This window comes from Mastigoproctus giganteus, chromosome 2 (genome assembly GCF_048544385.1).
Source record: "Mastigoproctus giganteus isolate SK-2022 chromosome 2, ASM4854438v1, whole genome shotgun sequence".
NCBI classification, from domain to species: Eukaryota; Metazoa; Arthropoda; class Arachnida; order Uropygi; family Thelyphonidae; genus Mastigoproctus; species Mastigoproctus giganteus.
In genome coordinates this window covers 159,981,155-160,004,963 of record NC_143576.1, presented here as the reverse complement: position 1 = coordinate 160,004,963, position 23,809 = coordinate 159,981,155, and the positions used below count along the sequence as shown (strand labels likewise).

The 23,809-nt window shown below is 36.0% G+C and overlaps 1 protein-coding gene across 2 annotated transcripts in view; it reads right to left on the bottom strand.

Moving 5' to 3' along the window:
• Nucleotides 1-23,809, bottom strand: part of LOC150089701 (uncharacterized) — a 394,377-nt gene that overhangs the window by 59,670 nt on the left and 310,898 nt on the right. For both annotated transcript variants that reach the window (XM_090389604.1, XM_090389605.1), the window contains 4 exons: nt 22,780-22,908; nt 13,561-13,686; nt 12,492-12,620; nt 5,575-5,703 (listed from right to left, as the gene is read on the bottom strand). In XM_090389604.1, coding sequence (XP_090245730.1) covers nt 5,575-5,703; nt 12,492-12,620; nt 13,561-13,686; nt 22,780-22,908 — 513 coding nt within the window. The remainder of the gene's footprint in view (nt 1-5,574; nt 5,704-12,491; nt 12,621-13,560; nt 13,687-22,779; nt 22,909-23,809) is intronic.

Below are 23,809 nucleotides of genomic sequence, written 5' to 3'. Positions count from 1 at the left end.
AACTGGATAGATCCCATCCACCCCAGGTGCCTTTCTTGTGTTTATCTTCAACAATTTCTCCTCCACTTCACTCTCAGTTATTACAAGATTCTCTAGCTTACTGCTAGAGTTGAATACACCTCTGGCTTTCCCCTCGCTAAATAACTCCTCATGTGTGAATGTCGATGCAAAATATTCATTTAGTTTGTTAGCTACCTGAGCAGGATCATCAACAGTTGACCCATCGATATCAAGTGGACCAATCTGATTCATCCCCTTCCTTCTAGAGTTTACATAAGTAAAGAACTCTTTGCTGTTTTTATTTGCATCCCTTGCCAAAGATTTCTCGTAATCTGCCTTCGCCTGCCTAACCGCCTTTGTAACTTGGTTACAGATCAACTTGTATCTATCATAGGCTTCTGTGTCATGTGTTAATTTGTATGTATCCCATGCATGTTTCTTCTCTGCCATATGCCTGATCAGTTCATCTGACATCCATTTAGGCCTAAACCTTGAACAATATTTCTTAGTTGGTATGTAAAGTCTAGTAGCTTCCAAGATAAGTTCTTTGAATGCTTCCCATTTTGCATTTACTGTTGGTAACATCATCAGTTGGTCCCACTGTATAGAATTTAAATACTGTCTCAGTCCATCGTAGTCGCCTTTACGAAAGCAATAACCCTTCCCTTTACCCCTAATGGTAGTTACCTCTTTGAGTAAATCTCACTTCAGCACACTGTGATCACTGCCACCTAGTGGTTCATTTATCTGCAGATTCTTAATGCATGAAGAATCACTGCTGATAATCAAATCAAGAGTATTCCTCCCTGTAGTTGCCTCCCGAACATGCTGATGTAGAAAACAATCATCCAATAAATCCACAAAAGCCTTGCTAGTGTGTGAGTGACCAGCCCACAAATTCCAGTCAATATCTGGGAAATTAAAATCTCCCATTATAAGACTCTCTGATTTACTGGCCCACTCTATTTCACTGTACAGTTTCTTATTATACTCATCAGAGTCATTAGGCCTATAGCACACTCCTACTCTCAATTTTGATCTCCCAATGCTTATGTCACACCAAACTGACTCGACACTGCACTGTCCAGCGATGTCCACTGGCTTCACTTCCTTGGATTTTATGTATTTCTTAACTAATAGCATAACCTCTCCTCCCTTCCTATCCAGTCTATCTTTTCTGTAGACGTTGTACTCCCCAAATTCCAGTTCTGCATTCCTTATATCTGTGTGACACCAAGTCTCTGATATCCCAACAATATCTGCCTTTGATGTTTTGAGCAATACCTCAAATTCATCAGCAGTGTCCATTGATTACCACTCTCTGTTGTCTCTCATTCAACCATCCCTTTATCCATTGTAGCAGCTTACCCTTGATGCCATACCTCTCCAATTTGTACAGCAGTCTTCCAAGTGCAACAGTATCAAAAGCTTTCCTGAAATCCAAGTTTATGATATCAAAATTATTTTTGGCATTCTGTTCCTTTGTGACCACATCATAGTAAGCAATCAAATTAGGCAGAGAAGACCTCCCTTTGACAAACCCATGCTGTGTCTTATCTATTACTGCAATCTTGTCTAGATGATCCTGCAATGCTTCTTTCAATGATTCGATTATTTTCCCTGGAACACAAGTTAAACTAACAGGTCTGCAGTTACTTGTGTCACCTTTTGAACCTCCTTTGTGAATTGGTGATACATTTGCACGCTCCACTCCATGGGGACTTCCCCTGAGTCCAAGGAAGCTCTCATAATTATGGCTAAGGGTTTGCTTACTTCCTTTGCTGCCTCCTTTAATATAACTGGATAGATCCCATCCACCCCAGGTGCCTTCTTTATGTTCAACTTCAAGAATTTCTCCTCCACTTTGCTCTCAGTTATTATAAAATCACTTAGCTCCCTGTTAGTGTTTGATAAACTTCTGGCACTCCCCTCATTGAATAACTCCACATGTGTGAATGTAGATGTAAACTACTCATTCAGTTTATCAGCTACCTGAGCATGATCGTCAACAGTCAACCCATCTATGTTAAGTGATCCAATCTGATTCATCCCTTTCCTTCTAGAGTTTACGTAAGTAAAGAAATCCTTGCTGTTTTTCTTTGCATCCTTTGCCAAAGATTTCTCATAATCTGCCTTTGCCTGCCTAACATCCTTTGTGACTTGATTACAGACTAGTTTATACCTGCCATAGGCTTCTGTATCGCCTGATACTTTATATAAATCCCATACATTCTTCTTCTCTGCCACATTAATTCATCTGCCATCCATTTAGGCCTAAACGTTGAACAGTATTTCTTAGTTGGAATGAAAAGCCTAGTAGCCTCCAAAATTAAGTACCCGAAGATCTCCCATTTAGAATTCACTGTTGGTATCATCAGTTGATCCCACTGTACAGAATTTAAAAACTGTCTGAGACCTCTGTAGTCACCTTTACGAAAACAAAAGCCCTTCCCTTTAGCCTTGATGGTAGTTACATCTTTAAATAATTCCCACATCAATACATTGTAATCACTGTTGCCCAATGGTTCCTTTATCTGCTAATCCCTACTGATAATCAGATCAAGAGTATTACTCGCTCTGGTTGCCTCTGGAATATGTTGCTATAGAAAACAGTCATCCGATAAATCCACAAAAGTCTTGATAGTGTGCGAGTGACCAACCCACAAGTTCCAGTCAATATCTGGAAAGTTAAAATCTCCAATTATAAGACTTTCTGATTTACTGGCCCACTCTATTTCTCTGCACAATTGATCATTATACTCATCAGATTCGTTAGGCCTATAACACACACCTACTCTCATTTTTCCTTTCCCAGTGTGTATTTCACACCAAAAGACTCATCACTGCATTGTCCACCAACATCAATTGGATGAACTTCCTTAGATTTTATATGTTTCTTAACTAACAGCATAACCCCTCCTCCCTTCCTATCCTGTCTATACTTCCAATACACATTGTACTCCCCAAATATCAACTACGCACTGCCTATATCTGTGTCACACCACGTCATCAAAGGCAGATATCCCAACGATATCTGCCTTTGATGTCTTCACTAGCACTTCAGGCTCATCAAATTTATTAACTATACTCCTAGCATTGGTGTACATACAAGTATACATGCACCTGTTCCCGCTCCTAGCCACTCTAACACAGCCCATGTATTTACTTGTTCTACTATGACTTCCAGCAGTCCTGGAAATCTCCATTACCTTGCTTTCCAGTCTGCTGTCCATTCTAATAGAAGCAGTGCATGAATCACTTTTGCCTCTGCCTGTGGCCACCGTTAACCTTTTAGTCTGTGTATCTCCCCACACTAGCAGTTTTCCGACCCACCTAACACTGCCTTGATAGCATCAGCAAATTTTCTTGCACCCTTTCTATTTAAGTGTATCCCATTCCTGTAGAAGCAGTCTCTCCTTTCAACAAGCACAGACCAAGCTGAAAAAAATTCTACCCCTTCAGCCTTGCACAATCTCTCCAGGGGCAAATTTATTGACAAGGTTCTCATCATATACTCCCTCCTATCGTGTCTGGGCAGAACTGCAGATATTTTCGCATTCAACCCTAACTCGCGACTTTTTTTCAACATTGACCTGTACTCGTTGAGTAAATCTGTAGATCTCTTACTCTTAATGACATTAGTTCTAATGTGTACAACAATATCACCTTTTGTGCCCTGAAAAGATGATATCTGCTCTACAATGTCATCAACTTTTGCCCATGGCAGACATACCCTGGTCCTGTTCCACCTATCATTCTTACAAAGTATATTCCCCATCTTCCTGACAATAGAGTCGCCAACAATAACTAGTTCCTTTGTGACCAGTGCATTCTGCCTTGGAGATTTCCTCTGTGTTGCCGGATGCACAGGAGTGACCTCTGTCGTTGAGCTGGGCAGCTGAGAGTCTGATGGGCCCCTCATATTAATTTCTTCGAGGGCATTTACCCTACACCTCAAGCTCTCATAGACGCCCATCAGAATGCTGAGTTTTTTTGGCACCTAATTTCTTGACACTCCAGACACCTAGCACACACAAAGGCATCCTCTTGGCTAAATCATGTCCTGTTTTAGAAAGGTCGGCAAACATTTCACATTTCGCACATTTTTTGAGACTGTGATATGTTGGAGAATCGTCCCCTTCATTTCTAATATTTTTGATTAATTGATAATACTATAATAATCTAACAGATTCCTAATACAGTGCTTCGTATTACACTATCTAGTTTAACTTTATACCTTACGCTATCAGTTCGAGATATATATACGTTAAGCTATTTCTTATCGACTACAATATGGCGGCTAGTTCAACAATATTGGTGCCAACACAGGGAGTCGTAACTCCAAAAATCGCTTGTTAAATTCAAAATAAGAAGATAACAAACACTACTAAACCTATTTAATATCTCTATAAAACATAATGTACTATGTTAAATAACAAAGAATACGTTAAAAATTAAAAAATACTTATCCCTTTACAGCAGCCAAAAATCCACCGTCCATACTGTTCTGCGATCCCATAAGCAAGCATTCAGGTTTAATCTACATTAGTTTTTAAGGGTATATACAAACGATCTCAAGTTATATATGTATTAGTGTTAAAAAAAATAAAACTTCAAGCTGTACTTTAATAACCAAAATCAAAGAGAATCTTATTGAATATAATCTTTAAAAGACTTTTCTTTCAGTTTACATATTCCTGGCACTGACAGTACTGCTGCTGGAAGTAAGCTCATAGTCTATTTTATAAGGCATACTTAAATTCTGAAAAGTTAAAAAATTGGTAACCAGACCAGTGAGGAGAACTAAGCATTGTCCTTAGAAGGAATGGCTTAGAAAATGCAGACTACATAGCTTGATAGCTAAACACCTTAGAGGGAACCTGGTTGAGTTATATATTTTTGCTGGTAGGTGAGACAACAAGGACTGCAAATATAAAATATCAGGAAGTAACAGAAGATTGGATCTCATGAAGTTTGCCATTGAGTAAGCTGTTGTAGACTGCTGGAATATATTACTGTCCAATGCAGAGAGTTTGGAAAAGTGCAAGGTGGAACTGAATGGCAACTTCCTAGCAATGGGAAATAATGAATTACTGGGGTGGGGAAGAGTGTTTTTTTTTTTTCTCCTTAGAGATGCAAAACAAGTCCAAACCCTTTGCATCAATTGTTTAGCCTAATACTTTTATCAGAGACTATCTCATTATTCTGCAAAATGAAAATATCACCCCAAATATACCATGGTATAAAATTTTAATAAAATTAAATAAAATAAAGAAAAGAAAAGGAAAAAAAGAAAAAAAAATGATAATCAGATGCAGTACTTCCATTTCACTGATCTGATGTAAACAACTGTATACACATACAAAGTTGACTGGTCACAGGCTAAACACGCAAGTCCACAACCATATAATACTGAGCATACTGAGGCTGTATCAAATAGTTCCCTTAATGATTCTGCTACACAGTAAAGCAAATTAAACAACTTATTAATCTTACTGAGAACTATATTATTCACTTGATGGAATTCTTTATATAATAATCATTGTTGATACATTAAATTAAAATTTATCTTACCATTTTTGCACCTCTTTCCTATAAACCCAGGTGGGCACATACATTCACCAGTTACATGATCACAAGTTCCTCCATTAAGACAGTCACAAGGTTTCTGACAGTAGCTTCCATACCAGCCATTACGGCATGCTAAAATTGAAAGTAAAATAACAATGAAATCTCTGTATATGTACATATAAGCATGCATGGAATTCATATGCATTTAAAAAACTACATCAATGTCCTTAATTAAAGGTCAAAACAACAAATTCTGAAATGGCTATACACAGCTTATGGGAAAATTATACATTTAATCCTGTGGAATTTAATGAACAACTTTATTTCTCTATTGTCTACAGGAACAAATCAGGATGTACAACACAGGCCTTTCACTATTTACTATTCTATTCCCTATCCAATGTTTCCACAGTGTGTTGTGATGATAATGTCCTTGTAAAACATTTCTCTTAATTCTAATTAAATTTTAAAAAAAACTCGACTATGAATTATTGCGCTATCACTATAATATATTCACATTTACAAAATTTTTCAAAATCTTCAAAATTGCATAGTTTGTTGCAAGCTGTTGGACTTTACTAAATATCTCCAGACACCCAACAACATGGATTTTGGCTTGGTGTAGAGTGTAGGTAAATAATCTTCTAATATATTTGCTTGATGTCAAAACATTAGAAGATTAAAAAACTGACTATATACTATGCATGTTTTGTTAGGGATATTAATAAATTCTAGGTATCTATAGAATAATTATAATTAAACTATTACACAGCACTTTCTGGAGAGCAATGTATTAATATGTAGAACATTGATGATATGTTAAAAATTTAATATTTTCCCATATTATAAACTCTTTATTTATGAATAAAGTTTCCTAGCAAAGGCTGGAAGACATTATACCTAACTTTGTTAAAAGTGTTGTAGTGATCACATCTGTTATAATGACAACTACTGAAATGTTATAAAATTTTATATTATTAACTTCTAAAATGTAGTTCTGTTTGGTTAAAACCTATATTAGCATTAAGTAGCAGACTAGAGCAGCAAAGCAATGTTCACAAAGTAGCAGGAGTGCTGTGGCTCTGGGGGGAACCGAAAGGGGTGATTCTCCAATGCATCACAGCCTAAAAAATTTGTGCAACTTGTGAAATGTTTGCAGACCTCTTCTGGGACGGGACATAATGTTGCCAAGGGGGATGTCTTTGTGTGTGCTCGATGTAAACAGTGTGAAGAAGTTAGGCGCCAACTCAGCATTGTTATGGACCTTTATGAGGGTTTGAAGGACAGGGTAGATGCCCTTGAAGGGTTTAAATTGGGAGACCCATCAAGCTCTCGGCTGCCCATATCAAAGTCGGAGCTTGCACTTGATCATCACGCAACACAGCAGCAACCTTCAGGGCAGAATGCACTGGTCCCACAGGAGCTAGTTATCGTTGGTGACTCTATTGTCAGGGAGATGTGAAAAATATTGTGCAAAAAGGATAGGTGGAATAGGACTAGGGTAATCTGCCAGGGGCAAAAGTTGATGACGTAGAGCAGATATCATCTTTTAAGGGCACAAAGGATGATATTGCTGTACACTTTGGCACTAATGACATAAAGAGTAGGAGATCTGCAGTTTTACTTAACAAGTACAGGTCGATGTTGAAAAAAAGTCACAAGTGAGAGTTAAATCTGAAAGTGTCAGCAATTCTGCCCAGACATGACAGGAGGGAGTATATGATGAGAACCTTGTCAATCAATTCGGCCCTGGAGAGACTGTGCAAGGCTCATGGGGGACAATTTTTCTCAGCATGGTCTATCCTTGTTAACAGGAGAGATTGTTTCTACAGGGATGGGATGGGATACACTTAAATGGAAAGGGTGCAAGAATATTTGCTGATGCTAATGAGGCAGTGTTAGGTGGGTTGGAAAACTGCTAGCTTGGGGATTCACAGACTAATAAGGTAACAGTAACCACAGGCAGAGGTAGGCACCTCCATAGCCAGGTGGGCAGGAGCAGCAGTGTGTGTAGCACACGCTTCTTGATCAGACCGGGGTTCGAGCTCGTGATCACCAAATACGATGGATGCGGAAAGGTCAGGGAATGACCACCGCATATCCCCAGAGCAATATGGCCTTAGTTGCTAATGCTCCTAAAAACCCAACAACAACAGCCAGAGGTGAAAGTGATTCTTACACTGCTTCTATTGGAATGAGTAACAGCCTGCAAAGCAAGGTACTGGGGATTTCAAGGGCTGCTGGGAGTCATCATGGAATAAGTAAATGCCCGGATTATGTTAGGGTAACTAAGAGTAAGAATAGGTGTATGTATACTTGCATGTACAGCAATGTTAGGAGTACAGTAAATAAATTTGATGAATTTGAAGTGCTAGTTGAGACATCAAAAGTGGATACTGTTGGGATATCAGAGACATGGTGCCACAAGGATATAAAATTTCCCCAGGGGCTCACACCTGGTGACTATCGGCTTGGCACACCCGGGGTCCTAAACTGGATATCATCATTCTTTCTTTCTTGGTGATTCCTTTCTACTTCTTCTCTCTCTCTCTCTCTCTCTCTCTCTCTCTCTCTCTCTCTCTCTCTCTCTCTCTCTATCAGGATAACCTGGGATTTTTTTTTTTTTTTGGCTGGTGCAGCATAAGCCTCAGGCTTCCTTGCACCATATATGGCTAATAATAATAATAATAATAATGATAGGCAGTGCAGAATTGGAAATTTTTTGGAGTAAAATGAGGCAGTGTTAGGTGGGTCATAACCCCTCCTCCCTTCCTGTCCTGTCTATCCTTTCATCATACAGAAAGAATAGACAGGACAGGATAGGAAGGGAGGAGGGTTTATGCTGTTAGTTAAGAAACACATAAAATCTAAGGAAGTGCATCCGATTGACATTGGTGAACAATGCAATGTTGAGTCAGTGTGGTGTGACATAAGCACTGTGAAAGGGAAAATGAGAGTAGGTGTGTGTGTTATAGGCCTAATGAATCTGATGAGTATAATGAGCAATTGTGCAGAGAAACAGAGTGGGCCAGTAAATCAGAATGTCTTATAATGGGGAATTTTGACTTTCCAGACATTGACTGGAACTTGTGGTTTGGTCACTCACACACTAGCAAGACTTTTGTGGAATACTGTTTTCTACAGCAACATGTTTGAGAGGCAACCAGAGGGAGTAATCCTCCTGATCTGATTATCAGCAGTGATTCTTCATGCATTAAGAATCTGCAGATAAAGGAACCACCAGGTGGCAGTGATCACTTACAAACAGTTTACAGTTTTTTAGTTCTTAACACCGAACTCCTCAACTTTTTTGCCAGTATAGAATCTGAATAACATAAAATTTCCAACTTGCATGATCAAACGAGTACAGAGAAGGGCAACAAGATTAGTGAATGGAACAAAGGGGTGCTCTTACGAAGAAAGGCTTAAGTTTTGCAAATTACAGTGTCTGGAGACTAGGCACCAGCGAGGTGATCTGATAGAGGTGTATAAAGCCTTGAATGGTTTGAGCATGCTCAATGCTGATGGGATTCTTCCTCTTGCTCAGAATAATCACCTGAGAGGGCATAAATTCAAATTGAGGAAAGTCAGATGTAGGATAGACGTGCGGAAATTTGCCTTTAGCCAGCGGGTGGTTGGTTGGTGGAACAGACTTCCATCCCTTGTGGTGGAGGTTGATAGCCTAAATAAGTTTAAGGCTCAGCTGGACAGGTATTTCGAACAAACAGAGGGGTGAAGTGGAAGTGGTTATTTTTTATTTATTTATTTTTATTTTTTTTTTTTTTTGGCTGATGCTGCATAAGCTTGCTTTCTTGCATCAAATGCCTCTACTAATGCTAATACTAAAAAAAAAAAAAAATTGTTTCACGGGAACTAGAAACATAAAAACTCTCCTTCCACTCTTCCTTACCATTATGAACCAACTGATGATTATTCAAAAATTCCCTCTTCGGACTCTTGGTTCAACTGATTTTATATAGTGAAATTCATATGATGAGCACTGAATAAGGTGCACTTTCCTCTATGCAATTTAATTTTAACCGGTTTTTAATATCCTCACCTCTTTTTAGTGAATCTCATTCCTTAACACAAAGTAGTTGGGAGGTAAGTTCCAGAATTTTAGGTTTCTGATCTTTTTGTTGTCATTTCAACCTCAGAACTAAAGGTTACTCATAGCATTATTACAGTAACATTCTAAACACCTTATTGGGTTTGGAATGTATGGTCTGACCTTACAGCTTCTGGTGGACTAGGTAAGTTAAAGATGAGTATTATGTTATGAGTGAAGACAAGCAACCCATCTTGTTTTGTGATAATTCTCATGCTTGTTTCCAACTTGCATGATTGAATCGCACTTGATCATTCAAATCTAGTTTTATTTCCTTGTCTGATATAGTAAGTGTAAGTGAACTCCACTTTGCTATTATTCCTTTCAAGGTGTTTAATGTTGCATGTGAGGTGATTACTATTACAAGAACTCTGTCAAATGTAGAGATCTTAAGCAGTTTTTTGGAGTCATGTTGGCTGGCCATTTCTACTAGAAGATCACCAAATTTCAGTCATCTCACCATTTTGGCAAACTTGCACATTTACAAAGCATTTCTCAATGCGAAATGGAGAAAAATTGCTTATAGATTGACAGAATGGGGTGCAATTTTGTGTAGGGTCTGTCTTCTGACACTTGGAAGACTGAGTTAGGTTCTCATCATGTTGTTTATTAATTTGGTTTGGGTTTTGTAAACCCATAGGACTGGGTTGTTATGTTGTCCATGTTTGCTCCTCTTAGCCCTGCCAACCTCTGCTTGGTGACCAAGCAGCTGGAGATTAGCATTAGCATTAGTAGAGGCATATGATGCAAGAAAGCAAGCTTATTCAGCATCAGCCAAAAAAAAAAAAAAAAAACACCCTCTCCCATTTCACCCCTCCGTTCGTTCGAAATACCTGGCCAGTTGAGCTTTAAATTTGTTTAGGCTATCAACTTCAACAACAAGTGATGGAAGTCGGTTCCACCAACCAACCACCCGCTGGCCAAAGGCAAATTTCCGCACATCTATCCGACATCCGTCCTTCCTCAATTTGAATTTATGCCCTCTGAGGTGATTATTCTGAGAAAGATGAAGAATCCCATTGGCATTGAGCATGCTCAAACCATTCAAAGCCTTATACACCTCTATCAGATCACCTCGCCGGTGCCTAGTCTCCAGACTCTGTAATTTGCAAAACTTAAGCCTTTCTTCGTAAGAGCAACCCTTTGTTCCATTTACTAATCTTGTTGCCCTTCTCTGTACCCGTTCCAGCAGCTCTACATCCTTCTTGAAATGAGGCCTCCAGACCTGTATACAGTACTCAAGATGTGGCCTAACCATTGCCTTATATAAGGGAATAATCACCTCCTTATCCCTGCTAGAAAAATTCCTGTATATCATTGACAAGACACCATGAGCTACTCTTGCAGCTCGTCTGCACTGCTCAGAGAACTTCATATCTGCCTGCACAATTACCCCCAGGTCCTTTTCATTCTCCACCACTGTCAGTGTAGTACCGCAGAGTTGATACATTGCTCTGGGGTTACTGTTACCCATATGTAGTACTTTACATTTGTCAATGTTAAACTTCATTTGCCACCTCTCAGCCCATCTGTTCAACCTTTCCAGATCCTGTTGCAGCAGCATAGCATCAGTAGTGTCCTTAACGACCCTGCCAACCTTTGTATCATCTGCAAACTTAGACATTAAACTTGATATCCCATCATCAGATTAGTGTAATAGTGATTAGTGTATTGTTTGCTAATTAACAACAAAATTAATGGTTACTTTTCCTTTAGGCTTCTTTTAAAGTGATTTGATTTTAAATGCTGTTCAAGGAGGATATAGAATGCTACTCTATAGAGATTGCTTTTTCAGTTGCACTGGAAATCACTCAATAACTAGAAATTGGTGGCCCTTGGGGATGCATCCCTAACTTCATAAATTTTAGTCTGCAGTTGATAATTACCCATTTCCCTCTTAGAACCATCTTTGTAAACTGGAGAGACATTTCTACATCTTAAGTCTATTGGTATTTCATCTGAGTCTATAGCTAGTAGCAAATAACTAGGTAGGGTATGGCAAATCTGGGTAGGGTATCGCAATACTATCATCCATTGATAGTTATTTGCCATAAATGCCAAATTGTGTTAAATAAAAGAATGAAAATAATCAAATTTACAATTTATTTTAAAAATTGAATACAATCATTATTATCTAAATAAATTATTATACAGCTACAGGCAGGTCTTTGGTTAATAATTTAATAATACTTTTATTTTATAGTTTAATTGATACAATTAAAATAACATTAATTGGTTATTATTAAAATATAATTTAATTTGTAATACATTGTAGAGAGAGACTTTAAATAATAGTAATAATTAAATTAAATTTAATTATTTCTATATAAGTGCCAGAAATCCTAGTTGAGTACTCCAGGTACAGTACTGCAATAGCAGGGTCTGCCAATCCATTCTAATTTTTCCTTTAATATCACTGGATGAATCTCATCATCAACTCATGCCTTTTCATATTTAAGAATGATAATTTTTTTTCCCCCAATTCATTTTTGGGATCACACAGTGGTCTAGTTTTCAATAATTGCATCTGGACCTAGGTGAAGTCTAACAGTACGATCCTGTGTAAACAGAAGCACAAAGTTTTTTTTTTTTTTTTGGCTGTTTCAGTAAAAAGCCTAGCTACCTTGCACTATATGTTAGTACTATTCCGTAATGGGCTGGATTTGGATTTAGTCTCTCCCTATACACATATGAAAAACATTCTTTACTATTTCTTTTGGCCCTCTTTGTCAAAGATATCAATCTCAGAAATAAACTTCATACTTTAAAATTTTTTTTCAACAGTTCAAGCGATTTTAAATACTATCCTTACCATGCTCACAATGTCCACCCACATAGCCATCAGGACAAGAGCAGCAACCAGTAATACTATCACAAGTGGCATTGTTTTCACATGTGCAGTTGAAAGCGCAACCAGCTCCAAATTTGTGAGGTGGGCATTCTGGAAAAAAAAGTAAATAAATATACTATAATTTTTCCCAAAAATTTTAAAAGTAGTTATAAAATATAGTTTTGCTTAGATGCTGTTATCAAGTTCACATTATTTTAGTTGAATTTTTTACATATTGCACATGCTTGAAGTCCCAGAATTCTTGGCCAATATTGAACTACATGTGAACTTATTACACGTGACTCCAGTATATCCTGCTTGTTATAAATTATCCCAGAACTAGGAGCCATAAATTCAAATTATGGGAAAAAGGGTTAAGACTGGATTATAGGAAATTTTCTTTTAGCCAGAAAATGGTTTATTACTAGAAATGAATATAAATTAGAATGTGAAATTTTATTTATAGGTACCTTATATATTTATGTGTGAGTAAACAAAGAATGCTTAAAATGCCCTTTATCCTTGAATAGGCACATACATACGAACTGTTTCCATAGGTGGATGAGGCTAACAGCTTATGGAGATTTAAAGGTCAGCTGGATAGGTACCAACTTGAGGAGGGAATCACAAAGGAATACTATTTATTTATTATCATTTTCAATGATTACTTATTTATTTATTTATTTTTGGCTGGTGCAGCAAAAGCCTAGTGCTTCCTTGCACCAAGTGGCTAATATTAATGCTGACTTTTGCCGCTTTCAGTTAATTGTGAAACCTATATAGTCCACTTCTACTTCGCTTCTCATCAGTGCAGCCCACACTTGCAAAAAATTGCTAATCCCTATTTAATATGAATCTTGCCATTAACAATGGATATTATTCTCCCATATTAATTAACAAGGTTGTTTATTCTCAAGTTCTATAAGAAAAGAATTCCATTTGGTAAATTTTTCTGAATTACTTAAAGCCCATAAATTTTATGATGATATACTTCATTATATTCAAAACAATATTACATGATTATATAGTATATATTAATATTCTAACTTACTCTCATTACATGTGACTCCAGTATAACCAGGTGGGCAGTGACAATCACCTGTTGATGGATTACAGTATCCTCTAACACACTGGCACAATGAGGTGCAATTATCACCAAACATTCCTGGCAGACATACTAAAATAAAAAAATAAATATACTAATATAAAAATAGCGAAATGCTTAAAATGCAGTACTCACCTTGAATATAATCTGCAATAGTTTTATGAAAAGACTGATGGCTAAATGGGATGAGATTTAATTTAACGGAATTATTAGTCTATTATCACAGTACTATAAGAATCCTATAACTTTATACTTGTCAAAAATAAATATGAAATTTATAGCATAAAATATAGAAATTTTTCTGTTTAAGACATTTTAAAAGGACTCAAGAGAACAGCCTCTTTCGGAGAGCTGAGAAGTGAATCTGTACAATACAATAGCTGTGGTAACAATAGCAATTAAAATGATCAATACAATATATGCAATAACAATAACTGGTAGTGTTATTCTTCTGTTTGGCCACCCAAATTTTTTTTGCTATAAACCAGAAATTAATAGCAATTAAGATATGAAATTTTATTTCACAAAGGGTGCTGAAAATGATTTAATCCTTGGATAAGCAAGTACACGTGTAGTGACACATGTTCTCTGCAACATGATGAAGCATAATATTAACAGAAAGTTAAGAAAAATGAAGTTTGGTAATCATAGTGGCCAAAGTCCCCTTTGAAATTATCCAATCTGTTAAAACAGATTCTGCTACTTGCATTGAAGATCAGGACATATGTGATAATGCCATCCTGCTAGAAGCAATCCTTGTAATATTTTTCATCAGTCTCACAAAGATCTGAAAACATACTTTTGGGTCTGTAAAAATGACAGACCCAACAATATGATGGTGGTGTAATGATATGGCACACCAAACCTCAATGTTTTGCAAAAGGTAGCACTGTATGCAGTATATGCAGATTTTCAGTAACTCATATTGGTATTTGGCCAATTTGAATGAAGAAAAGTCCCATCTGTGAAAAATATTTTGTCAAAAATGTCCAGGCTAAATGTAATGTATTGAAAAAACCCGTTGCAATAAGCTACTCAATTTTTTTTTAATCACAAGCATCACTTTCACTTTATACAAGTAAAACAACTCTGTTAATTGATTTTGTCAAGTGCTGTATGTTTATGCTGTGAGTTTTTTTAAGTGATTTCTGAAGTAGGACTGTTCCTGTTATATGTGCCTGTGTGTAAATTTAAAAATTTTATTGCCAAAAGTTTATTACAAAAGTAAATTTTTCCATTCTCAAGGGTTACTGCTTACATGTTGATCATGTAGTACCCTCCTCTCATTTGAATGGTTCTCCTGTGTTAAAGCTCCTTCAAATGTATTTTCATGTCTTCAACACATCCCATCAAAACATTAGGCCCCGCATTACGTCAACAATCATTCATGTTCCTTGTCCCCTTTACCAACTTCCAAAAGCTCTTTTTTTTTTTCTTTTCTAGTGCCTGTTCAAGTGAAATTCACATTTAAACTACTTCTACACAAATGTTAATGCCCCTGTACACATCTATACATACTGGTGCCATCTTTGTGAATATTCCTATGCATAAAATTTTGCATTCCTGTCTAGTCATTTCAAGTTCACAGCATATATAACCAAAGAAGACCCCGTGTATAAAATGCATTAACTCTGTAGCAGGTGCATGAATGCACGCATGCTCACTCAAGTAGAGGAACTGATGGAATGCATTTCTGTAGAACAGCAAAACTGCTTTTAAAATTAATTTTGAAGCATCAATTAATGTATGTCATTCATTATGATTGTGTTCAATGCCTAGTTCATTTAGAAGACCCCTAATATCTTTACAGAAACACATACTGCCTTTCATAATGAATTATTTTGAAAACACTTTGTGACTCTTTTATTATACTATAATTTTAGTTTCTGCTTCAAGTAACTTCTACAGTTCTAACCCAAAATCAAGAAGGTCTGTTTGCTCTTTAGATACATTTAAATCGCAAAACTCATTTAAATCACAAAACTTATTTAATTAAATGCAATGCTAATCAACTGATAGACATTACACTATTATATCGCATGGTAGATTAAGTTATTTATTATTGAAATGATACAATTTAAAGAAATTGAAGCACATAAATGCCAAACACTTAAACAATTTATGGCCATATTACAATAATAATTATTGTTATTTGTTGAATAATTGTTTATTTAAATTCAAGTTTAAGTTTAATTCTTAAATTAATTTTAACTTGAATTTGATTTCCTGGATTTACTTTTTCCATTAAGAGATTTGGGAGCTTTTTTTTGCTGAGATATCCTGAAGAAGTTCTCGGAAAAAAGAAGATTCCAAACACCTCTTAAGGGAAATAGTAACTCCAGGGAGTTCCAGACAAAATCAAGTTAAAATTAATTTAAAATTTAAACTTAAACTTGAATTTAAATAGCAATTAATCAACAAATAATGATTATTATAATAATCATAACAATTTGAAACTGTATGACAATTTTATTGAGATATTGTAATTTAATTTAATTTAGCATTATCATTGGTTGAGGTATATGATGCAAGAAAACAAGCTTATACAGCATCAGCTAAAAAAAAAAAAACTTCCCATTTCACCCATCTGGTGACTCCAAATGTTTGTCTAGTTAATCCTTAAATTTATTTAAGCTATCAACTTCCACAACAGATGGAAGTCTGTTCCAGCAATCAACTACCCGCTGGCTAAAGGCAAACTTCCGCACATCTATTCTACAACTGACTTTCCTCTGTTGTTATTTGGTTTTTAGGAGCATTAGCAACTAAGGCCATATTGCTCTGGGGATATGTGGTGGTCATTCCCTGACCTTTCCACATCCTCTGTATTTGGTGGTCATGGGCTTGAACCCCAGTCTAATCAAGAAGCGTGTGCTATACACTACTTCTCCTGCCCACCTGGCTACGGAGGTGCCTGTCTTTCCTCAATTTGAATCTATGCCCTCTCAGGTTCTTAATCTGAGCAAGCGGAAGTATCCCATCAGCATTAAGCCTGCTCAAACCATTCAAGACCTTATATACGTCGATCAGATCACCTCGCAGGTGCCTAGTTTCCAGCTGCTGCAACTTGCAGAACTTAAGCATTTCTTCGTAAGTGCACCCCTTTGTTCCTCTAACCAATCTTGTTGCTCTTCTCTGTACTCGCTCTAGCAACTCTACATCCTTCCTAAAATGAGGCCTCCAGACCTGTATACAATACTCGAGGTGATTATTATACAGACCTGTATACAGTACTCAAGGTGATCAAGGTGTGGCTTGACCATTGACTTATGCAAAGGGATAATCACCTTCTTGTCTCTGCTAGCAAAATTCCTATATATCATTGACAAAACTCCATGACCTGCTCTGGCAGCCCGTCTGCACTGCTCAGAGAACTTCATATCTGACTGCACAATTACCCACAGGTCTTTTTCATTCTCCACCTCCCTGAGTGTAGTAACACACAGTTAGTACATTTCTCTTGGGTTACTGCTACCCATATGGAGTACTTTGCATTTGTCAATGTTAAACTTCAGTTGCCACTTCTCAGCTCATCTACCTAACTTTTCTACATCCTGTTGCAGTAGCATACTGTCTTTACTGTCATTAATAACCATGCCAACCTTTGTTTCATCTGCAAACTTCAACATTAGGCCTGATACACCTTCACTGATATCATTGATAAATACACAAAACAACAATGGGCCCAGCACCGAACCCTGTGGGGACTCTGCTAATAACATTAATCCACATAGAGCATTGTCCATTATTGAATAGATCATATGTTAATTGATCAGACCATGTTTAATAATCCATAACAAGCTAAAAAGTTTAGAGAAATCCAGAGATATGCTCTCAAACAGGTCCTTCCCACCTTAACCAACCTAAATTCCCTCCATAATATATCCCTGTCCCCAAAATCTGCTAGGTTTCTGCTAGGTTTAGCCATGCAACAACTTCCCATTGGTTACACTGAAAACACCAACCTATATAAACACTCAGTCCACTCCTACCTCCCCAGCCCTCCACAACCAGCTCAAGAAACTCCACTCCAGTATCATGTTAACAAAGAGTTACTCTCTAAATTATGTAAGCCTTTTCAACCCAATTTAGAGAGGATTTTTCATAAACTATATTTATTAATTAATTAAATAATAAGCAAAAGTGTAATAATTACATGGAAATTGTATATGTAACAGAGTATATTATAATATTTGTAAATATAATTTGAATACATTGCACTGTAAATAATCAAATTATCATCTATTTAATTAATGGAAATATGTTACTACAAATAGAACACTTGTAGTATTACTCCTCAAACAATGTTCTTACCCTCATAAGCCTGAAGATGGGAAACAGTGAGTTCTTGAAAGGTAGCTATAAATTGTTTAAGTGTTTCAATTTCTTTGAATTGTATCATTTCAATAATAAATAACAATTAGATAAATAATAGAATTCTTAAGACACCGATTTAAATTGATTCAAATTGATAGCATAGCTTAATTTACGGTACTCACCTTGTTATAATCTGCAGTTGATGCTTAAGGTAGGATGAATAATAGTTTGAATTTTTAAAAATTGGGATTAATATGAATACGTTTGAATTTTGAAAACAGAGTTAAATTATGCTCAATAAATTGGAGTGCACGTCGTCATCCTTGGTTGTGATAAATTGAAGGTAGAAAATGATTGAAGCTGTAAAAGTTAAACTGAGAGGCCAATAACCGTAATGAGCTGGCTTTTGTTATTAACATCTTCAGTTGGCGATAGTGGAAAGAGAGTGAATGCGTGCATTTAAGGACTACTCTATGTTCCCATGATGCTCTTTGATACATGTGGTAATCTCAGGTGCACAAGATTCGAAGCTGGAGAGAGGTTATAGGGTAATTTGGAATTTAATACGTTAAATTTAGAATAATGGCGAAACCATTCTATGATAAGGGCTTCGTACTGGAAAATTTTAAACTAGATTTCAATTTTAAGATAGGGATGGCTGAATCAACTAAAGGGGTGTAGTTGTGGGACTGTACATGTAGTGTAAGTTCTGTGTTTGATTGTCCTGTTCTGAAGCTATTGTAATGGTAATATGCGCGTGTATTTGATGTTTTTGTGGAGCCGTATTTAGAGGTGGTGCTACCAATGTAACATGCATTACAGTTTTTTTGGAATTTAATTAGATAAACAATATTGTTCATATCACTGATTTGATATTTATGTGTATCTTTATCAACAAACCATCCAACCACATCACATGCAACAACACATGTATTGTCATTCCTTATCACAGTAATCTTGCCGAGCGATTCGATTGTTTACTGGTATAGACATCAATCTCACATTTTCAGCATATAATAAACTAGGATCAATGTTTAATTCATATAAAGATAAACGGGTAGTAGACTCGATCTTATTGCATTTGTGATAATACCGATAACTGCAATTGTGTAGGTTTTTATGCTATTACAGTGAAATGTGTTCCCCTTCACTGAAATCTTCAATCATATAAAAAACAAATTTTCAGAAACTTCTCTTCATTCCTATTTACATATTATAATGATGAAGGGAAAGCAACCAATGAAAACTGCAAATGGTGGTAGTGCCAGGAAACGAAACAAAATTGATTTAGAAATGAAGATGAAAATGATTAAGTACAAAGCAGGACAAAGTTTGTCATCTATTGCATGGAATTAGGTCTTGCTGCTTCAACAGTGAATACTATTTTAAGGGACAGTGCACGTATAAAAGAACATGTCAAAGGATCAACGCAATTAAGATCAACAGTGATCACAAAACAGCATTTGTGTACTATACTTTTTGTATGGAAGATGGAACAGCTGTTAATATGGATGGAAAATCGGATTCAGAAGCGAGTGCCCCTGAGTCTAATGACCATTCAAGCAAAAGCAACAAGTATTTATAAAGATATTAAGAATAAGTACGGTGAACTCCAACCCAAGTTCGTGGCAAGCAACTGGTGGTTTAATAGGTTCAAGTATCGCGTTGGTTTCCACAATGTTAAAGTATGCGGTGAAGTTGCCAGTGCCGATTCTGCAGCTGCAGAAAAATTTTGTGACATGTTGCAAAAAATTATTGATGAAGGCAGCTATTCAACGCAGCAAATTTTTAATGTTGACAAGACTGCTCTGTATTGGGAAAAAATGCCGGATCGAACATACATTGCCAAAGATGAAAAGACAATGCCAGGTTTCAAGGCATCAAAAGATAAGACTACGCTCTTGCTTGGGGGCTAATGCAGCAGGAGATTGCAGATTAAAGCCACTACTTGTGTACCATTTTGGAAATCCTCAAGCATTTAAGGGCATCAATAAATCCATCCTACCCCTGCATTTCCAATCGAACCAAAGAGCATGGAAACAATATCTCTCTTTGAGGATTGGTTTAAATGCTGCTTCATTCCCGAGGTTGAAAAATATTGTAAAGACAACGAGGTTCCTTTCAAGATTTTGCTTCTATTAGATAATGCTCCTGGACATCCTACACATCTAGATGATTTCAATTCAAACATGAGAGTCATATTTCTACCACCAATCATGACTTCACTCATCCAACCTATGGATCAGGGTGTTATTTCGAATTTAAAAGCATACTATTTTCACACAACATATACTCAGGCATTGTCTGCAGTAGAAAATGAGAAAAATTTTACATTAAGAGACTTTTGGAAATCTTAGAATATTTACCACGCCATCTTAAACATTAATAAGGCCTGGGAGGAAATTACTACAAGTTGTTTAAATGGTGCATGGAAGAAAATATGCCCACGACACGTAAAATGCTTAGAAGATTTGAAAAAGACGAATCATATGAAGAGATTATAGATAAGATTATAAAGGTTGCAGAGCTACTTCAGTTGAAGGTTGATGCCAAAGACGTGGAGGAGTTAATAGAGGAAGAAGAGAAGGAATTATCTAACGAAAAACTTATTGACTTGCAGGCAGTGATAGTGAAAGAAGAAAATGATGATGAAGCTCGAGATGAACCAAATGAGGAGCTGAGATGCTTCATCACCAGAGAGATGGCAATGGCATTTTGTGAAATTGAATCGGCAATGGCGAGGTTTGAGAAGATGGATCCTGACAGCAAATGATTCTTAAAAGTTAACAGAGGGGTGAATGATATGCTTGCTTGCTACAAAGAAATCTAAGATGAAAAGAAAAAAGCCACCGTCCAGTCATGCATTAATATGTTCTTTCGTAAGATTGCGCAGTCGACTTCTTCTAAATCTCCACAGTCCTCAACCTCTGCAGCGGTGTACTCATCAGCTGAAGACGTCGATTCTGGCAACAATGCTTGAGAGATAAAACTTACTGACGTTATGTCTGTCTCCTCTCTTGTTTTGTAATTTTATAATTTTGAAACTTTTTTAAATTGCATGCTTTTGTAATTTTTACTGCACATGAGATAAAAAATTCAATAAATACTATAAATAATTCTATTCACATGTTCGTCGAACATTTCTTTTTGATTCAATCAATTCAGGAAGCACAGTTGCGAGTGCTGCACAAGCACAGGGGAAATTCCAACTTGTGTAGCATTCCACGGAGCGCAACCCTTATGTAAGTCAGGGAGTTCCTGTACTTTTAATTTTTCTAGTTAGCCACATCCTCAGACTTATGGTGATGGTAACAGCACATATGTGGAGGTCAAGTTTCATCCTGATCATCAACCTTGCAACTGGAGTAAAAAGAATATGCATGTTTAGTAATACTGTAGATTTATTTCCTCTAAATTTTTGTTGTAAACTGCCACACACACACACATACAAGCAGAAAGGCTCAGGATGATTCAGACACTTCCTTCACTTTTGCTTAAACATTTTAACAATACAGACAGAGCAATATGGCCTTAGTTGCTAATGCTCCTAAAAACCAAATAACTAACTAACAATACAGTGCTAAGAAAAACACAGAAGAAACAAAAAATATGCACCAGATATACAGATAAATTGAACATGAACTCACACTACAACTGTTTCTCTATCCTTGAAAGAAAGAGAGGTGGGAGGCAAACAGACAAGGTTGAATGTGCTAACTCTCCCCAGCATTACTGATATCTATGAGCACGTGCAAACATTATTATTTTTACAAGTATATAACATATTAGTATCATATCATCATATCTACTTACATAAGTTGTAGTAAGATATACATAATATGGGACACAAAAAGCTAAATGTGTAGAAATTATGTGATGTAAGAATTATTTCAGAAATCACATAATTTTTACACAATTACTACAATCACATAATTACTACACAAGTCATCAATTGATGACTTCATTTGATTATATCACTTGATTATTTCATTTGATTATATTATCCCATTATTTTGATTATTGAAATCTTTCAATTACTAATAATTTCATTATGCCTATCATTAGTGCAAACAGCTAATATATTAGTGGAGGTAAAAATCATGTTGGCCAGTTATTGGACATAAGAAAGAGATGCCACTAGTTTTAAATCCTTGTTTTGTTCCACTTGACACAGACTTAACAAAGCCTATAAAATCATTTTATTTTATTTTTTATGGCCAAATGTCTTCAATAACAAACCAATAATGAAGGAAATCTTTCATTGATATCACTTTGATAGCTATTTTAACTTTTAAATTAAGTTATTTTGGTGGATGTTTACCACCAGTATGTCTGCTGTTAAACATCCACCATGCAAACAGTTAGGAGCTGACACATTAGCAAAGCATCATTTTTTTTTATATATATATAAAAAGAAATGAAATTTTTCAAAAATTTTGAAAAGCACTAAATTTTTAAGAAAAGTATGCCTTATACTCACTCAGCTCATTGCACTTATCCGTTGTATTTGTATTTGAATTCAGTTGAAAAAGAGACTCATTAGTCTTGAAAGCTACTGCCTGTTACTTATTGTTATATATTTTATTATTACATTAAACTGGGTTATAATTATACGTATCTATATATTTTCCCTTATACTCTGTATAGCAAAATAACTATTAGCAGAACCAGAATGAGGTATTTCAATCAGATTATTCAGAACTGCATATTTCTCCCCTCTAACTAATCATATAAATTTGCATTCTTGATAATGTGGCTAGTGTATCCTTTCCAGCATCATTACCGAGTTAGCTGCCTAACAATGCTGTTTTCCATTTACTGTCAATTTAATCTAAAATTTTACATTACCTTCTTGACAACTAGTTCCTATAAATCCTGAAGGACATATACATCGGCCTGTTTCGGGGTTGCATGTAGCTCCGTTTGAGCAGGGACACAGTTCCTTACAGCCATCTCCATAATAACCTGAAGGGCATTCTGCAAATAAAAATTTTTATTAGCAAACCAAATAATAACAAAGATTAATAATTTTCATTTAACAGAACTAATGCTGGCTATTTATATTATTACAAATTGGCAAAGTAGCTACCAAATTAAGATTTTTAAACTCATTTATTTGCATTATACTTGACTTACTTTTATTATTCACTTAAATGTTACTGAATAACCAATACTTTAGAAGATAAACAACACATGTGCACGTGCATGTGCACACGCATGCACGCACGCACGCACGCACGCACACACACACACACACACACACACACACACACACACACACACACACACACACACACACACACACACACACACACACACACACACACACACTTCCAAAATCCTTCTCTATTTATCGAACTCCTCATTAGAATTAATTGGAGTTATAATGTCAAAAAAAAAAAAAGAAATAATTGGAATCGGGCAAACATATGTAACATAATGATTCTACCCAAGAATTATGCTTGAAATAAGTAAATAGACATCTTTTGCACATGATAAAACCAGAAATTTTTAATGCTTTAATTGTTGCATTCCAAATTATAATACTGGAGAGAAAATCAGTTACTAATCTGTGTTTAGTTAAAAAAAAAAAGAACACTGTGAAAAAATAATAAAATACATATTCTTACAAGTGTGTGGGACTTTAGAAAATTTTGAAACTTTTTCAGAAATTTACCGAACAGTTTTCCTAACATCTCACCAGGTCTACAACATAATGTAAAAACGACAGATCATTAATGTAGGAGAAGAAATGCATCCTTTTTTTTTCTTGCACGTAACTTGAATTATGGATAAACCATGTTGTGCTGTTAGCTAAAGATTTATTAATTCTGAGAAATAATTTACATACATTTTAGGAAATGTTTTTTTATTTCTT